Source organism: Syngnathoides biaculeatus, chromosome 23 (assembly GCF_019802595.1).
Source record: "Syngnathoides biaculeatus isolate LvHL_M chromosome 23, ASM1980259v1, whole genome shotgun sequence".
Taxonomy (NCBI): domain Eukaryota; kingdom Metazoa; phylum Chordata; class Actinopteri; order Syngnathiformes; family Syngnathidae; genus Syngnathoides; species Syngnathoides biaculeatus.
This window is the reverse complement of record NC_084662.1, coordinates 20,822,314-20,841,952: the sequence shown is the minus strand read 5'-3', so window position 1 is coordinate 20,841,952 and position 19,639 is coordinate 20,822,314. Positions and strand designations below refer to the sequence as shown.

The 19,639-nt window shown below is 39.3% G+C and overlaps 2 protein-coding genes across 15 annotated transcripts in view; one reads left to right on the top strand and one right to left on the bottom strand.

Annotated features, from left to right (window-relative positions):
- LOC133496270 (kinesin-like protein KIF13B) overlaps positions 1–2,674 on the bottom strand; it is a 70,104-nt gene extending 67,430 nt beyond the window's left edge. For 3 of the 8 annotated variants that reach the window (XM_061811631.1, XM_061811632.1, XM_061811637.1), the window contains exons 1-2: positions 2,542–2,674; positions 2,074–2,153 (exon numbers count right to left, since the gene is read on the bottom strand). In XM_061811631.1, coding sequence (XP_061667615.1) covers positions 2,074–2,153; positions 2,542–2,636 — 175 coding nt within the window. In that variant the 5' untranslated portion in view covers positions 2,637–2,674. Of the gene's footprint in view, positions 1–752; positions 1,009–1,146; positions 1,326–2,073; positions 2,154–2,541 lie in introns of all 8 variants that reach the window. The other 5 variants (XM_061811633.1, XM_061811638.1, XM_061811635.1 and 2 more) reach the window with 4 other exon arrangements.
- elp3 (elongator acetyltransferase complex subunit 3) overlaps positions 2,523–19,639 on the top strand; it is a 38,644-nt gene continuing 21,527 nt past the window's right edge. The window contains exons 1-7 of one of the 7 annotated variants that reach the window (XM_061811640.1): positions 2,523–2,649; positions 3,939–4,038; positions 4,676–4,814; positions 4,948–5,018; positions 6,376–6,439; positions 8,254–8,322; positions 16,960–17,114. In XM_061811640.1, coding sequence (XP_061667624.1) covers positions 3,962–4,038; positions 4,676–4,814; positions 4,948–5,018; positions 6,376–6,439; positions 8,254–8,322; positions 16,960–17,114 — 575 coding nt within the window. In that variant the 5' untranslated portion in view covers positions 2,523–2,649; positions 3,939–3,961. The other 6 variants (XM_061811639.1, XM_061811641.1, XM_061811646.1 and 3 more) reach the window with 6 other exon arrangements.

The following is a 19,639-nucleotide window of genomic DNA, read 5'->3' as shown; positions in this document are numbered from 1 at the left end:
GCAGCTGTATCACAAAAATAAATCGTTAAAAAAAAAAAAAAAAAAATCATACATTGTGATTTCTGGATTTTTATTTTATCTCTCTCACAATGGACATGCACCTACAATGAAAATTTCAGACCACTCCATGATTACTAAGCAGGAGAAAGTGCAATATAGCAGGGTGTTCAAATACTTGTTTTCTTAACTGTATACTCTGTAAAACGGCAACGCGGAGTAAAAGTCTCTCTCAATGACATCATTGAAGATCTTGGCAAATTCTGACATCAAAGACAATACATCAAGCAACAAAAAAATGCCAATTATCGGCCGATCTGATCAGGCCAATCCAATCGGCAAAAAGTCTAATATTTAAAGTTGTTGTAGCGCCAAACTGTATTTACAGACATTCAGAAGTCTTCACGAGCCCATGTGGTGATATCCTTTACACATTGATGCAGTGCAGCCTGAGGGATCGAATGTCCCGGGCATTCAATGTGGGTTTTGAAAAAATGTATCAGAGTAACATTTGGAGATTTTAATAGCGAAAAGATTTTTGTCTAGAATATCCCTGTATTTGGCCACATTAATCTTTCCTTCGATTACAACCAGTCATCCTGTCTATGCAGCTGAAAAACAAACCCCCAGGATAATGGTACCACTCCCAGGCTTCACTTTTGGGACTGCATTGGACAGGTGATAAGCATTTCCTGGTTTTCTCCACACATACCACCTACATACACCTCATCAGTGGAGATCATCTTATTTCTCACCAGCTGGGAGTCTTTCCTTTTTTTTTTCTCCTCGCAAACTCTATGCATGCTCTAATGTGCCATGCACTGAGAAGAGGCTCCCACTTTGCCATAAAGCCCCGACTGGTAGTGAACCACAGTGATGGTTGACTTTCTAGAACTTTCGCCCATCTCTTGACTGTATTTCTGCGTCTCAGCCACAGCGATCTCAGGATTGTTCTTTATCTCTCTCACAATGGCTCTTCTCCCGATTGCACAGTTTGACCAGCAGCCAACTCTGGGAAGAGAAAGAGTTGGTGCCAAATATCTTTCACTTAAAGATTATGGTGGTCACTGTCCTCTTAGGAACCTTAAGTCCAACTTTTTTATTATATATATATATATATATATATATATATATATATATTGACCAGACCTGTGCCTTGCAACAATTCTGTCTCTGTGCTCTACGGGCAGTTCCTTGCCTTATGATTTGGATATGCTGACATCTGTTGTGAGCTCCGAGGTCTGATATAAACAGATGTGTGGTTTTCCCAATCAGGTCCAATCAGTATAATCAAACACAGCAGGACTCCAATGAAGGTGGAGAAGCATCTGAAGAATGTTCCGGAGAAATGGACTGAGTTAAATATGAGTGTCATCGCAAAGGCTCTGAATACTTATGGTTGTGTGATTGTTCATTTTTTCGTTTTTTAATAAATCTGCTATAATTTGAACAATTCATTTTTTTACTAAAAATATGGGGTGCTGTGTGCATATTTGGTGGGGTGGGCGGTGATTCTGGCAAACGGCTGCATTATGCCAAAGTGAAAGATTTAAACCAGGGTCTGACTCCTTTTCGTAGCCAATGTATAGAATTGTAAATAGCTACCTTATATTGGACTTCAAGACAGGAGCATTCACCCACATTTCTCAGCAAGGCTGATATCACACTAATTATTAAAAAAACAACGCAAGTTATACAAACTTATATATTTATCTTCAATACTGTCCATACATTGTGGGTTGATTTTTCTTCCTGTCCCATCTGAACCTTTTCTACAGCAAGGAACAGACAGCTCAAACAGGTTTGAGTGGGTACAACAAACTGCAATTTGCATTCACATGTTGTGGTGTAACTCCCCCTTCTCCGTTCTTTAACTTGCCTTTCCATTCAAACAGCCGCCTGCCAAACCTTTTTCAAATAGTAAGCAACCAAACAAATATATCTCTCAACAGAAAAACTAGTCTAAAATTCCTAAGGGAGCCTGCCAACATTATTCAAACCCCGTTTGTCTAATGGGCCATTTAAAAAATCATAAATACAGAGGGGCTGTCAGAAGGCAGGGTGACATTATCTCACCTCTCCTGCTCATTGGTCGCACACGAACAGCGACCTTAACGTTGGAGTCATTGAGTTTGTCTTCCATGGCGCTGTCTGACCTATGGGACAGTAAAAAGTGTTCATTTGGCAGTACCTGTACGGTCACAAATGTTAACCCTAGCCGTGTTAAATGGAAATATCTAATGGTTTGGCCACCAAGCAGGCACGCAAAAATTGTGAAGTTCTCTGTACGAAACCACTGTCTTTTAGTTATTCAAATATAATTGGAAAAATACGTACAACTTGCGTTTTGGCAATATGACTAAAGAACAAACCGTGTGGAAGGGAACATTTCAATAGTTAGCCAAGGACGCAAACCAGCGCCGGTTGAGAGAAACATACTGAAAGTAACAATTTTAAAAAAATGCACCGTAAACTTGAAGGTAAATGATTATGTTGTTCAAGCAAAACTTCGCTTTTATTTGTAGGTCTAAAAAAGCCACTTACGGCGATCCACGGCGAATGGCGGGGACACGTCCACCTGTTGTATTTCCTGAAAGTTCCTGTCGAGATCCGTCAAGCCATGTCACCTCGCAGCTCATGGGATTTACTGCGGTGAGAATTAGCCAGTCGTCATCTGATCTACAAACCACTTGTTCCGCTGTTCGAAGATCGCTTCCCGACCACTGGGTCGGTCCGCATGATTTACAAGTTTGTTATTTATCTTCAGCGCGACATTGCAACATAAACCGTAAGAAACGAGCCACTAAAAATGTTCACCCAAACATTTCCCATTAATTACTAATGACATACAAATTTAAAATCTTCATCTCATTCATAATTTATCCAACTGTCCATGTTACAAAATATTCTTGGTGACCAATTAAAATCATTCCTGTGACAAAATGTTTTTCACCACCCCAATCCTCACATTTTACCAGAACAATACACCATAGTTACCCAAACACTAATCCCTGTTTATTGTTTATTGACCACTACCATATCTACACAGTGGGGATCACATCTATTTTACAATCCCTTTGTATCCTGAGTAGAATTACGACTATACTCGAGCCTATACTATTTGTTTTTGGGCGACATTAATCTGCCGTGTATGTTTTTGGTGGATGGAAGGAAAGCCACGCAAGCATTGGGAAAATGTCCAAACTCAACAGAGGCTGTGTTTGACCACGGGTCCTCAGAACTGTGAGGCAAACGAATTAACCAATTTTTCACAATTTATTTTATTTACATATGTTTTAAAGGTGTATAAAACTGCAGATTTTTCTTTACCCAATAAACTGACACTGTAGACCCATGAAAAAGTTACTTCAGACAAATTTTATAATGTTATTTTGTTCACAAGAGTAAAACGGTTTTGCGTGTTTCGTGCATTAATAGTTTTTTGTGTTATTTTGGTATTTTACGACAATTCCGAGTGATGTACGGCAAGCCGTCTTCCGATGCTACACAGAGTTCCATTTTCCAAGCGGGCTCGCCTCACAGGAGTTGTGGTAGTGCTGATTTTATTTCCACCAGCACGTGTGATCCATATTGGCTTGCAAAAACGTAAAAATGGGGAAACCAAGGAAAAAGAGTGAGTCTGCGACAAACTTTTGAAATATCCAGATCAAATTGCTCTGCCTCGCCGTAACTCATTGCTTATGCTAACGTCAAGTTATGTATCTTTATTTTTGGATTAAAACTCCGTGTGTAGCATTTTTGATTATTGTAGCGCTTCAACGGCAAATCGGCAATATTTTGTGGCCACAACATGCCTCGTTTTTATTTGTTTTATCAAGTTATGCCATCACAAATGTGCGTAGTTAGCCTTCAGTGTATTGTCGCTTATGTCCATTCGGTTGCTTTGTTTACGGATTTTTATTTTTTTGTTTCAATGACAGGTGACTTCAGTCGAGCTGAACTGATGATGATGACTATCGCAGATGTTATCAAACTGCTGGTTGAGGCTCACGAAGATGGAAGAGACATCGACCTTAACAAGTATGTAACACACTTGAAATATGTGTCTTTTGCCTGAGAAAAAAGGTCGTAAAAAGTACACTGTACATAAGTTTTCCAGTGTGATTTTAAAAATAGAGGACTGGTGTTATATAATTGTCCTTGGAAGGATATGGATTAAGGAAAACACGGAAGACTGCAAGCCATTGCATTTAATTATTTACTCGACGTTCATTTAAAATGACGGCACCACCTTCCCAATCCAGCATGCATGGCCTAGTCCGTAATTACGAGACAACTCAAGATTAATACACAACAACTGGACCAACTACTTGATTAAGACGACAATAAACGAGATTCATTTGTATTTTCTGGTGGATATGTTGTGGTAACCAAGACATGAGAAACAACTGATGCAGTAGAGTTCACCACTGCAAACTCCAAGCAGAATAAGAAATTAATTGTGATATTTAGCTCTCTGGTAATGTCAAAACTTAATTATCTTTGAAAGACTAAAATAAATGTGTGAGTGTAATCTTATGATGTCACTGTTAACTTGTATATGAAAAAACAATGCTGCAGTTTCAACTTCCACAATATTAAAATCAACTTTGAACTAATTAAGAATTAAGTTTTTCACTTTTACAGTTATTTACACCTCTTAATTATTTTCAAACAGAGTAAAAACAAAAATATCTGCTAAATATGCCCTGGAGACTCAGCCTCGTTTGGTGGATATTATAGCTGCTGTTCCTCCACAATACCGCCGCGCTCTGGTGCCTAAACTAAAGGCCAAACCAATCCGCACTGCCAGTGGGGTATGTTGCTCTCTGACACACAAAATTGTTAAGATTGCTTCCTCGTTACTATTAATTAACGTGTACAATTTGATTCCTAATGGTCCATAGAAAGGTGAGATTTTTTTTTTTTTTTTTTTTTTTTTTTTTACAGATTGCAGTCGTCGCTGTGATGTGCAAACCACATAGATGTCCACACATAAGCTTCACCGGCAATATTTGTGTGTAGGTGACTTTTTTTTCCCATTTTAAAATTGCGTTATTCTCCCACAAACACATTAAAGGAATTGATTGGTTAGTTTAATTATTTGTGTCAGGACGATGTTAGTAGTACTGTCAAGATGAACATTATATAGTTTTAACTTCAGAGCTCAGGTAAATTTACAACAGTTGTTTTGTAATATGTAAAAATGTGTGTTATCTGAAACACTTAAGTGTGGTAAATATTGGGCTTTACATGATATGGATTTTTGGGGCTGATCACTGATCATCAAGTTTAAAAAAGTGATAACTGATTACCGATCCATTTACAAGATGGCACAATGAGTCTATTTAAATGACTTGTTCAATTTCCAGGCATGAGGATTTCGGCAAGTATGGTAACCGATCTTTCGGTTCCGTTGATTTTTGTCCTGGGAAACGGTGGGAACCGATTTTTCGGTTCCCATTGATAATGCTCATGGGAACCGGTTTTTACATGTACTTCTGAATAAAGCCTTAGCAGGCATGAGCATTTTGTCTTTTACGCTGAGCAACTGACATGTTTGACTAGCGTTTGAGTGACCCGGATATGAATAACTCGACCTTGCGCATGCGTACCGCAGAAGCGGAAACTGGTGCTGTTTGTAAACCACACTGACAAAGCTTGGCGTTTTAATCATTAAAAATAAAGGAGTTCATGTAGGTTCGTTTTATACAGATTGTTGTATTTCATTGAGAACTTGTTTTACATTCCACATATGGGCGAATTTTATCAAAAGTAAGCCCTGAGATCTGGGAAACGGACTTTCGGTTCCGTGTTTTCTCTGGATAACGACACAGTAACGGAACGATCGTTTCCGTGAATGCTCATGTCTGAATTTCTGTATATACACGTGTACTTAATTGCTCCAAAATATATATTTACAACAAATAATGTATCTTTGTTCATCTGTTTATGCCAGTGAGGCATAGTGAGAGCTGGCCGTCAAATATTTACAGTTCTATGTCGAAAGACATACGAGAAGGCTGAAAATGAACTTTTTTATTCAAATACACTGGGCACGACAATGACATGAAGTAAATTTCTTTTGATCAGATTGGCAGATCTTGACAAAGCTGATCAAAGAATAAGCATAAAATCTTCATGATTGGCTGTTACCGAAATCACCGATTAAATTGGCATTAAGTAGTAAATATGTAAAAAAAAAAAAAATAATGTGGCCTCAGCAAGGGGGAGTCTACTTTTTGACGCCACCGTAAAGTATACTGTTGTGCAGGAATTGGTTCCAATGACTTCACCGTCCATTATTAATATCTAGCCTCACATGATCAGATAGGAAGTCGTTTTTGTCAACATGTTTTCTTCTGCTCATGTTTGCAGGTACTGCCCGGGTGGGCCGGACTCAGACTTTGAATACTCCACGCAGTCTTACACTGGTTACGAGGTTAGAAGATTTTTCAGACTCTGCCACAGTTCGTCATATACAGTAGTGGCCGCATCCATTTATTTCACGTAGTTCACCGCTGAAGACTAGATGTAAAGTTAAAGAAAAAAACATTAATTGTAAAATAAGTTCAAATATTTTTAACATTATTTTTTAGGACTATTATCAAGTAGGGCTGATTACCATATTTTCATCTCTTTAAGGCGCACTTAGAAGTCTTAAATTTTCTCCAAAATGGATGGGCCGAACTGATAATGCGGCATGCCTTATGTGCACACCGACGTCCAAAATCTGTAACTGATTGGGAGCATTTCCTGCCAACATGCTGCTTATATAGAGAAAAAGTGGAGATGTGAGAACACAGCATGTGGACGTTACAGGGGGAAGTGTGGGTGTGGGACAGGACACTAAAAGCACGCCCCGCAGAAACTATATAATGCCGGTATATGTTTTGTGGAAAACATTCTTTTGACTAAGGACCCCCAAAAATGGTATCAATGGAGAGACACTCTTACAAAGGACAGTTTAAACTGAAACCTATCAGTTACGCAGAGAAACACTGGAATCAAGCATCCGCGAGAGCATTCAAGATCAAAGAATCCATGGTGCTAAAGTGAAGAAAGCAGGAATACGAGGCTCGCCAAGTCAATAAGATGAAGCTGAGTTCTCGCAGAAATAAGGCGAGGTGGCCCACATTGGAAGAGCAACTAAGCAATAGATTGATGATCAAAGAGCAAACAATCAAAACAAGTACAGTAAATGAACTTGGAGCTTTCTATTATTCCGGGAGGCTTAACAAAGCAACTTCAACCGCTGGATATCGACGTAAGCAGGTTACAAAGTGAAGTTGCGAGTAGTGTGGGATGAATGGATGACAAATGGTGAACACAGCTTTATTAAGAGTGGGAGGCAGCGCCCGGTGAGTTAAGCCACAATTTGTAAATGGATTGTGGATTCCTAGTCTCACGTGTCTGCTTCCACTGTTGTTCGAAAAGCCGGCAACATATCTGAGGAGCCGCATGGCATTGAGACTGACTCTGACAATGATGAGCGGGAACCTGGCATGTTTGCTGGAGGACTTGTCCAGCTGTTCATTCTGGATACAGAAGAAGAAGACTTTGGTGGATTTGTGGATGAGGATTAATTTAAAAATGATAATAATAACGCGAGTACATACATTGTTAATTATTTAAATTAAGCACAACCAAAATCACTGTTTCCATTGTTAATATATACAACTAAACTCAGTTTTGCTCTCGCTGCTTTTTTTAAATCATGTGCATGTATGCTACCATATGTTTTAAGCTAGTGTCGTTATATAGCATAGCTGGAGACAATCCCAGCATGCTTTGCAGCATTAAACGTATGTAAATAGTGTTTGAAGTGCATGTTTTATTTCTTTGTTCATTATTTTGGTTGGTCTGTTATCTGCTGTTTGTGTTCTCTTTGCTGTGGCGTAACGATGTTTGTGACTTGGTTGCAAAGGTCAGCGGGAGGTCGGGTGTAACCTTGCTCTAAGCGCTACCATACCTGCACCCAATAAGACGGTGCTCCTTGTGTATGTGTTAAATTCTGAAATTGCATGCTCAAGTAAGACTGTGCCTTTTAATACGATGCGGCTTATTGTCATGAAAATATGGTAATTGATTATTTCAGAAGAACTTTGAATTGTACAAAGTGTGTGTTGACTCTCAATTATTGTAAGTTTGAATGTTATTTAACTCCGAATGCAGGTCAGTTATTGGTGGAAAAATTTGTGAAATCTGTCTTGGTCTTATTGGTCTCTTCATGATTTTTTTTATTCTTTGTCATAGCCAACCTCGATGAGGGCCATCCGAGCTCGATATGATCCCTACCTTCAGACCAGGCATCGAGTCGACCAAGTGAGTCGTATGCTCTTAGCATGGTGGTTGAGGGCATGTAAATAGACATTGTTGCCATTTGGGTTGGGCATGATTTGAATTTGAGTGATTCCGGTTCCTCATTTCGATTCCAGTTCCAAACGATTCCCGATTCTTTTTAGCGTGCTGGGTCAAGAAAGTTTGCATAGTTTAAATAAAAGGTGTCCAAATTATGAATATCCATTTTCTTAGCAGCCCACACATCGACAAAAACGAACATTTGACACTTGGTTCTCTATAAACTGTATCATTGTCAAACTAGAACTAAAAAGCAATGTGTACGGAACTAACCCAGTTGTCATAATATTTATTAATTAATGTTTTAGCCCCCTCCTTGAAGCTGTGACCTTATTGTGGTGGAGGGGTTTGTGTGTCCAATGATTCTATGAACTAAATTGTCTAGAGCTTCACGTCCCTGGTAGGGCCATTTATGGAATGCAGGTCCAGAAAAGCACAGCTAAAAGACTCATAACTACATGCACTTTCCTTAACACCTTTCTTCAAATTCAGCTCCCTGATCGAGATCCAGTCCACATAAACTATACTCCAGCAATGCAGATTTACAAGAAACGCAGGACCAAAATGACCAAACATCAATAAGAACTCTAATTTCTCATTCACAAAGTGAGCAATGATCCTCTGTAACACTGCTGGAAGATTCATTTATTCACACACATTAAAAGGCCTCGTCGATCAGGATTGGTCATGAGGTGACGTGGCTATGAAGACCTTTGGGTGAGTGACACACTCTTTGGCATGGGTTGCAGGTGAAGGATGGGGCTGGTCTGTTGGAGTTGCTGCGCTTTTTACGGACTTGCTTCTCTGTAGCAGCCTCCATCAGTTTTGCTTCGGCCGTTTTGAGGTGCCAAGTCAGGGCCTCTCTCCACTTTGAGGAGTCCTCTGCCAGGCTCTCCCGGGTCTCTGGCTTCCTGTTGGTGGCCTTCAGGTCCCACGTGACGATCTCAATAGCGCACCTGCAGCTTTCCTGCGGCACTCACCCCAGGAACCAGTTTGCCCTACGGAATGTCATTGGGGATGAGGCCATTTTGCATTCGGCGGATGTGACCCAACCATCTGAGTCGGTGCTGTCGTAGCAGAGTGTACATCCTGGGCTGACTGCTGCGAGACAGGGCCTCGGCATTGGTCACTTTCTCCTGCCAGGAGATTCCCAGGATGCGATGGAGGCTGCGCATGTTAAATGTGTGCAGTTTCCTCTCTTGCTTGGGGTATGTGGTCCATGTACCTCTGCTCGAGAGCAGCGTTCTGATGACGCAGGCATTGCATACTGCCATCTTTGTTTTAACTGACAGCTTGGGTTTTCCCACTCGAGACATGAGGCTAGCAAGAGTTGTGGCTGCCTTCCCCATCCTCTTGTCAATTTCCACGTTTAGGGAGAGGTTGTCGGTGATGGTTGAGATGAGGTAGATGAACTCATGAACCACATTGAGCTTGTAATCATCTATAACGATGGACAATGGTATCTGGGTGCCTTGTCCCAGGATGTTGGTTTTCTTGAGACTGTTAGTCCAAAGTCCTTGCAGGCCTGGGGGAAACGGGAATGGAGATCGTGGGGAGTGTGATTTACTACAGCGGCGTCATCAGCAAAGAGCATATCTCTGAGCGCTTTGCGAACCTTTGCCTTGGCTCTCCCAAAGAGGGTATACACGCTGATGAGGGTGACGGGTCCTGTGGTGGTCCTCAGGTGGAAAGTGAGAAGTTGCTCCATTGCTGCCTGGTTCTATCGTAGTCAGCAATGTGTTTGTCATTACAAAGTCCAGTTCGTGTATCTGTGGCTCATTGGAAGTCTTCCCCTGCCAATAGAAGGTGTATTCTTTCTCCCTTAGCGCATCCGAGTCTGCCAGCCGTGTTTCCTGGAGTGCGGCAATGTCTACATTCATCCTTTTAAGCACATCATTGATGACTGCTGTTTTTCTAGAATTGCTGACGTCCTGTAGGTTGTCAGAAAGGCTGGTCAGTCCAGCTTTCCAGTTTTAGAGTTGGACTCTCTTGATGCTCTGATTTATTGACTGATGCATTGGTTGTGAACTCCCTGTGGGATTTCTCCTAATCGTGATGCACCCAATGAGGAAAGAAAAACGTTGCAAGACAGGACCTTATTGGTTGGGGGCTGTCCATCTTGAGGCGGGCAGTCGCTGTCCAGTGGGATTAGAAAATCCCTCCCACTGGCGAGAATTATCCCTGGCGCCACGCTCAACGCCAATTGAGCATTGACTTATCAATAACTGACGTTTTTCGTGTTGTTTCGATGCTTTAGGAGAAGCTGGAGTGTCTTCTCCAAATGGGTCATTGTGGTGTGTGGGGTTGATGAATGTCAGCCTTGGCGGTATAGTATGGAAAAGAAGTTGTCGTTTTTGCAGCACGACACTGATTGGACCAGAGGAACGACTAGTTCGCTACAATTTGGGACCAGTGTCGTCGCAGAGGCTGCCAAGACAAAGCTGAATACAGCTGCGAACTACCTTCGGGACTCTGACTGGAATTTTCCTCGAGGTTTATTCCTGAAGCCTTTGCCACAGCTTGATGTGGCCGCAAGGCTGCGGAAGTTTAAAATTGGGGGTTTCCTTCCTTTGAACTTGGAGAGGGCGGGAACATCCAGTTTAACCCGAACAAGTCTGAAAGACTTGCCCACTCCCACCCTAGTTGAATAATATTATATTATTATAATTCAACCTATAAAAAAAGGTAATGAGAAAAGTGCAGGGACATTACTCATCTGTCCTGAATAGTTTTTAAGACAAGTGTGTGTGACCTTTGGGAATCTACTGGAGAAGTTACCGTAATTTTTCAAAAATAATGTGCAATTTTTTTCCAAAAATATTTTCAAAAAGTCAAGAGAGTGCATTATATTTAGGTATGGATGAAAAATAAAAAAATACAATCACATTGTATTGTCGTATCCAGATACATAGTGGTTAAAAAAAAGGTATGCGTATACATTTCAATGTGATATTTGATGTCTTATGTTACACGTAAATTACGCTAATGCACGCCATCAACGAGCTCTGACCTCCTAGGGGGTGGGGCCGTTGCATTTTACAATCGTTAACGTCACATATTTGCTGCTACTGCACAGTTTGTTTTAACTTAGACGAAGACAAAAAATGTCGACTACAAGGGCAAGTTGTGCAGCCACTTTTAAAAGAATTGTGACCTCACTCTGGCCAATGACACGGCAAAACAATGTGAGCTAACTGCTAACACCTAACTGACAAAACTACATAGTATGATCTTAATGGGCACATTCAAAAACAAAACTGGATAGCGCACACAATTGAAATGCTCTTTTTTTTTTTTTTTTTTTTTTTTTTTTTTAGTGCGCATTACGCTCATTTCTACGTAGTTTGAGCTCTCTCTTTGATTGCGACCTGGCGCTATGAATAGCTGCAACAGATTGTAGCCGAACGGGGGCAAGAGGGTGCGCTGGTAGCACGGTGGAGCTTCCCCTCAAAGTGCTGACAATAATGAAGAATAAAGGGAACCATAACTCTTGGGATTCAAAAAATGTTTCCTCACAAACGCCATGGCTGGCACAGAGGATGACATGCTATGGGAACAAGATGGGATCACTGTTCATGAATGCAAGAGGCACCAGGACTGGACCAAGTCATCAATGATGAGTTTAACAGTGATGCACCAAAGATATTATAATATTTATTAGATTGGAGATGAGTCAGATGCTTCTTTTGAAGTCTTGGCCAAGGATGTGAATTACCGTGGATAAACTGCACTATGCACAAACATTTTATGCACAAATATTTAATGCAAAAATGTTTGTGTTAAATACTGGAGTTTATTTATTTAAGAAGGTAGTATGTGTTATCAACAGTATTAATAAAATGTCATGCCATCGTTGTTTAGGGATTATGATCTGACAATTGCAGGGACCAGGACAAGCGTGTCTGGTGGCCTGTCCCGAGATATATATTAATGCTGCAATAGTACATGCACAAAGATTATTATTATTAATGATGACTTTTTGTAAAACAATACAACAAATACAAACCTAGCAAAATAGAAAAAGATAATTCCTAATATTTTGAGAATACGGATAGCACCAAATTAGTGGTGCGTGTTGGACATTGTGCCCAGCATGATGCCTAGCATTGATACTAAAATGTAACCTTGAACAGATCATCTTAACTAGTGATTCCCAACCCATGTGCTTTTTCACAAATTGTGCCATTAGTGGGAATCATTCCTGTTATGGAAGTTATCCAGTAACATTTTCATTTATCTTGGAACTACTTGTGAATTACAAATATGTTTTGTCAACTATTGATGCCAATGATGTGATTGTAATCTTATAGTGCACATTGAATTAATTTCTGTTTGAAATGTACTTTCATTAATTAACTTTGCTTTTGTTCAATTGAGCACATCCACATTTCACAGTGTTGGTCGATCAATTGAAACTACATCATTATTACTTCATTATTCTTACTTTTTGTTTGATGGTGTTCCGAGAGATTTTTCTCATGTAAAAATAAGTGCTCAGAAATTGTTGGAAAACTGAATCAAATTCATTTTTTGTAACTTTATCATACTTCAATTTGTGGGGAATGTGTCCATGGGGTCTCAAAAACAAAACACTTGAAAATTAAGAATTTCCCAAAAATTTTCAGTCTTTTTTTTTTTAATGTTAAACTTGTTTCTCACATTCACGTAGTGCTATTTCTTTATGCTACGCAAAATAAAGTGATGCTTTTTACAACATTCCCTTTTTTTCCCCATAAGAGGACTGTATTTTACTGCCCTCTCGGGGTGTAACGTTTGTCCCGTCTGTCTTCCACTCGCGTGGTTGCTTCTTGAGGATTTATAGGCTGATTAAATTTAAAAAGGGTTTTTCACACTGTAGTTTGTTTCAGTTTCCTCACATCTTTCCGGTCTCATATCAAATTCTGTTCTCAAGTAAGGAGCATTCGCCTCTGCATTAAAGAGCTAATCCAGAGGAAATGTATTTTGTCTATCTTACAAATGTAGCTAAAATTTCATTAAAAATATTTTTAAAATTCTCAACAGAACAGAAATGAAATAAATTAGCGCCAAAGTGCACATTTTCTTTGGAATCCGAATGCCTCCTGTCTGTTTCAAACTGAATCTGCTTCCGTGTGACATCACACAAAGACAGACCCAGTAAAGAAAATGGCTTCCTACAAAGATGATCATACACATTTTGAATGGGATTTCAAGGAGATAGACAGCAGTGATGAGGAAGTTTTTATGGAATGCTCTGTGGAAGAGGTAGGAACTGAAGAGGAGGAATTTTCTAACGCTTCCCATGTAAAAAAAAAAAAAAAAAAAAAAAAAAAAAACAGGTGTAATTCAACCTTACATGTTCGAACCAGAGTTGACGAACACAACACAAGTACAAGATTCCGTGAGACCTGACCAAGTTGACGTGCAACTTCACACCCAAAACATAGACTGGTAGGTGCCTCAAGAAATTACGTACACCTTGTTGAAGAAATAATCTAATTCAGATTCAGACATGTTTAAACGTCTGCTGCTTGCACACAAAACTGTCATTTGTTGTAGTTGTAGTAGAGATTGAGTAGGCGAGGCGTTAAAAAAAAAAAATCAAAACCTTGGGTATCGTTCTGCGTTTAAAGATCACAGCTATCGTACACTGAGTTGGACAGTACAGTACACTTACATTTAGCCAGTAATCATCATTATTTAAACTAAATGTTCAGTATTTGTAGCTAATAGCCATACATATAAATATGTAATTTGTATCTGTATTAGAAGGACATAAGGGGCAAGTTATAAATTTAACATCATTTCTTAATTATTGTTAAGGTCGCTTTGCATACATTCAAGAGTGTCATGTTTTTACTCTTTAGTCAGAAGATAATGAATGAATAAATGATGGGGCTTTACGCCACAGCGGCATTATTTCAGCCTTATCTTGGCGAGCAAAAGATAGTAATGAAATACAATGACATATGATGTGCAATGAAATTGTGGTTAAAACAAACCAAATAACGTTATTTTTATTGATTTATATTTTTTACCCAGGTGTAAATGTGGAAATTGCCAGCCACTGCCTTCCCAGACAGAATGCCGCTGCTATAAGGAAATTAAAGAAACCGCCCAGAAGATTGATGGAACCGCCTTGGGTTGCATTGTTAACAACGAAGGCTTTCACCCAGTCTTTGGAGACAGCCTGGCATGTCTTTCAATACCATTATGGCAGAAACGCCTTCACAGCAGGAGGACATGAAAGAAATCGCCACGTGGCCTACAAACAGTTGGTGAGATGGTGTTGGGGGCCTCTCGACAAGAAAAACAGGGTTGTTATACCATCTAGTACTGTGCAGAGAATCCGAGCAGAATTTCCACCGCCAGGACTTGAAGATGATGCCGTGTTCACAGGATTTATGCCCAGCTGATGAACATTACCCTTTTCTTTGCACGAAAACTAAAGTGTGGGTGTTGATCCTTGACTAATAATTGATGGACATTGCTGTAATTATGTGAGAGTTTTGACTCTAAAACATCTATTGTTGTTCTGGTTCAAAATCTTACCTTTCAAGTTGACTCGAATTAGAGAAAGTGAAATGGTTGGAGAATTTGTGATATCATCTGTAAGTATCACAGCACTGGAAAAAGTTTCTAAACCACTGAATGTGAAACCATCATTCAATAAACAATTGTATTTGCACGTGCCCAAAATGATATTGTTTCATTCCATAAAATGTCATTAGGACCTGGCGAGTTCAAAGCCAGAGTAAGCCACCTCACCTTGCTTTCACCATGGAGGTCATATTGACAGAGGTTCACACAAGTTGAGAAAATGACTATTGAACAGACCAGACTAATGCATTATTTTTTTGCATCATGCAACATGACTAGTTAATCAGCATGCGTCAGAAGTTCGTAACATAAAACTTCTCCCGCTGAAGTTCTATCAGGATAGAATATAGTTTCAGTTTAACAAAACGGACACAGTATTTAAATCGACTTCTTCAAATTTGTATTTTTTTTTTTTAATTTTCACAACATATTTCAACAGCTTTGATTTGAAAATCTTGAAAAATTATCCCGAATAGCAAAGTTTTTGGTTGGTTTTCTGTCATGGCTGCTGAGAGGTGGTGGTGCATGGGTGTCAGCAAAGGAAGTGGTTAGGCCCGCATCCACATAGAGGAGCTCTTCTAACAGGCGTTCCACATACCCTGAAACATATAACACACACACGCTGCTGTCCTGGTTTACTCTTTCATCCTATAGGTATAGTATTTTTTTAACATGAATTTGGAAATCACACCACACCAACAATCAATGAGGGATTAAAATTAATTCAAATTCAGATTTATAAAATTTATCTTACAACCTCCCCCCCATTCACAGATCTGAGGACTACATGTACAAGAAAACTAACATTAAGGATTATTAAACTTAATCTTTCTCGTTTTTCATAAGCTCGTCTTTTCTGTTTGGGGTTACAATTCTCTGTCTGGTGAAAGGCACGAGTGGATAGTTGGACAGGCACGAAGTAGTAACTTCGGTCTTCAGCAAAATAAAACAAAAACATTTCATTCATATTTTCAATTTGGAATATTTTGTCAGATCAAAGTAATGTCCATTGTTTATAGCGCATTCCTCATGTTATTTACATGCATTGAGCCCATATTTTAAATAATGCACCAAACATTTGAGAGCACACACTGCCGTAGTCAAATCTGAGGAAGACCTCAGCATCAACAGTACACTAACTTTATACAGTCTACAAATTCCGCCACTTCCAAAACATCACATGGATATGGATTAGCTGACATATATATCTGTATCGGTATTGTACTTACTTTTAAAACGAGGTAGATACGGTCAATACTAAACAATTGAACACGCATGAACTTACTTGCTACCAAAGCCAAGTGAACGCTGTCCCGGGTTTTCAAAGCTGTCCTCCATGAAATGCTTGGAACATATTACTGTCCACTTTGATTTGTAAGTCCAGTGCGCCTGCTTTGTCTTCATAAACCTGATCCATGACCTGCCGAGTTATTCACCTTTCGGCCATTCATGTAAGCTGACACCATCAGCGTTTGACGGCGAAAAGCCGTATGCAACACACTTCCTAACCATCTTTGCTAGCGAGCTCTGGCTAAATGTTGTCTTGGTATAACATGACCTTCCGGAGAGAACCGGAACTTGCTGAATCTAAACAATATTTCGAACAAAATCTTGACTTTGATGCTAATTTATTTCATTTCTGCTGTGTTTAGAATTTTGTATTTATTTATTTTTTTAAATTTTAGACTCATTTGTATGATAGACAAAATACATTTCCTCTGAATTAGCACCAAAAGTCTTGACGGCAACAAAACATTAAGCAGCAGCAGCAGCAGCACCCTGTAATTACTTATCATGACAACAGAGGCTGCTGTTTCCCTGTAAATCCCTCTCTTGACAGTAGAGGCCGCTATTGCATCTAGGATAAGCTAAAAATGTTTCTCCAAGACTTCCTTTCTCTCTTTGTATAAGAGACGCCTTCAGTCCCTGTAACGTTATTCTGTCATCCATGATGTTGTGAATATGCCTTGATATTACAAAACTGCACAGAGTTAATATGTATTTATTTGATATGATCTGCAGCTAAAGCAGCTGGGCCACAGTGTGGATAAGGTGGAATTCATTGTGATGGGTGGAACCTTCATGGCTCTGTCCGAAGAGTATAGAGATTACTTCATTAGAAACCTCCATGATGCTTTGTCTGGACACACTTCAAACAATGTGGCAGAGGCTGTAAGGTAATCTAAAGTTTATCATGCCTCTTTTACAGGGGATTTTTTTTTTCTGGCATTACAATCTTTAAATTTAAGTTCAGAGCCGTAGGGAATGTGAACAACAGTCGAAAATTATATTTAAAATGTAGTATAAAAAGTAAAGTACTTCAATTTTTTAAAAACCACAAACATAAGCCTCTGTTACATGAAATTTCAGAGGACCTAAGTGAATCACATGTCAACAGTGATCAACTAAAGAATTCTTTATGTGCTGTTATTCAACTAACCTTTTTTTTATCCTTAACATTTACTCAAAACATTGACTATTTAATAAAGGTTTTTATGATGGTGCCATTTTGATCCTGGAAAGAATGATTCCTATTCCAGTTCAAAATTTTTCCTCCACGAAAAAACACCTAGTTGGCTAATGTGGGCTCTCTATTAATACACCAGTAAATGAATGTAATATTGCTGTATACGCTGGAGGGAGCCGTTGCTTTATCTTGGCACTTCTTGATGTGACAGAGGCCAAAATCCAATTTAAGATAGAGTATAAGTTTAGCTATGGGGCTTTTTTGTCGGGCACTAGTGTGCTAGCCAGTGTTGGTCTAAAAAAAAAATGGTTCCAGCACCTGTACTCCGACCATCCAGAATAAACAAAAACTGACACCCTGATTCCACATGACACATACTCACCACAACATCAACCATCACCAACCACATTCCATTAAGTGAAGCTTGAATGCCCGTGTCAGAAGACTCCATTAAACGTGTAATCCAAATTTCAGGAGAAATAGCGCAAAATCTAGAAGTTTTTTTGCAGCTACTTCCATCGATTTTTTTCCCCCTGCTTGAGGTTTTGAGCTTTGAATGAAATTGGTCCCCCGCCTGCTAACAACTTTAAAGTTGACTGAGAAGATTCAAAGTCAAAGTAGGATTATCCATTTGCTCAGGAGGTTTTGACTTCAGATGATATGGACCGAATAATAGCTTTTTCACAGGACTTTGTTTGTTTACTTCCCTGAAGTCTGATAAGACCAAAGAGGGCAGTTTGTGCATCATTTTCCCAGTATATGTATGTGTTTGTCATATGTGTGTGCACCTGTGTGTGGGTGTATAAGGAAAAACCTTATCAGCTATCAGCAGGCCTTAAGATGCTTTGATTGCCGTAATTGCTATGGAGTTTCAGTGGCAAGGGGGACATTCTTGACGTGTGTTTGTGTTTATACGATGTGTGCACTACATATGACACTCACCTCTCACCATGGCCACGCTGCACCAAATCTTTTCACATCAGTGAGAAATCTCGAGATAATCACCCAAGATAATGGACTTTTTATTGATTCATTTCACACAATCTGATTGTCTTCTCAGCAGTACAAACTCCTATAATTGGTTATATCAGCCAGGAGACTGTAAAAAATGGATATTTGCTGCCAGCACCTTAAGAATCACAAGAAATGTGACTTGGCATGTTGAAGGCTAATGCTCATTGGAAAATGAAAGCGGGATGGTGTCACGTTATTACATAGAGTAGACAAACTGTGGGAAAAAAAATTGACTTCGGAAAGTTAGTGCCTTAATTTTGTAGTTACAAAAAGAAAAATTGGAATATCATAAATGGCTGTATTTACAAGGGTTTATTAGGGGTCACCTCGTGACCGAGAAAAACAAAAGCTGAGACGTAATTTCATTTTGTCATGATATTAAAATTCGACACGACAGCCTTTCAGGTTTTCATGAATAAAGTCACCATCATTTGATGTTGTCATGATGAAATTTAAAGGTATCTAAAATCATCAATGAGTATTTGGGTTAATATGGCATTTCTGGTTAATATGGCATTTCCGGTTAATATGGCATTAACATAACCAACAGTTGATTGAAGCGTATCCTAGCGTAACAACTGAGTTTGTGACTGCCGGTTGTGAATTGTTGACATTATACGTAAACCTTGTTCACTGGGATCCTTTTGTCAGTTGTGGACTTATCTTATCATGATGACTTTAATTTCACCACAATGACTTTAATTCCTGTCGATTTTAAATGTCATCTTTTTAAATCTTTAAAACTTTAAATCACACCACTTCAGATCAGCCAATTTGTTTGAAGTCCAGTATGTCTGATGTAACCAAAATTCCCAGAAAATTGGAAGGTGTTAGAGGTGTAAAAAAGGACACCCAATCCAGAACTTCCAATAACCTCTGTAAAATGCACAGTTCTGGTATTAGAATTGTCTCCATTTTGATATATATTTCACTTTGTGTGAATTCTGAATTGTTATATATATATGTTTTTTTGTTAACGAGTTAATACACATCTTGAGTTGCTGTCAAAGAGTTCCAAGCCGCTCTGGCCAGAGGATTGCTTTTGATTTTGTTTACATGATCCAGGACTCCAGTGAGTGTACTTATTAGCAAAGCTACGTTGCTGGATATGCATTCTGGAGACCGCGTTGATTCTGTCCAAGGGTTTTCTGTATGATGCAAGATAGGATTGGATGATTGTAACGCTTCACCATCTTCCTGGAGAGTCATACTTGGATTTAA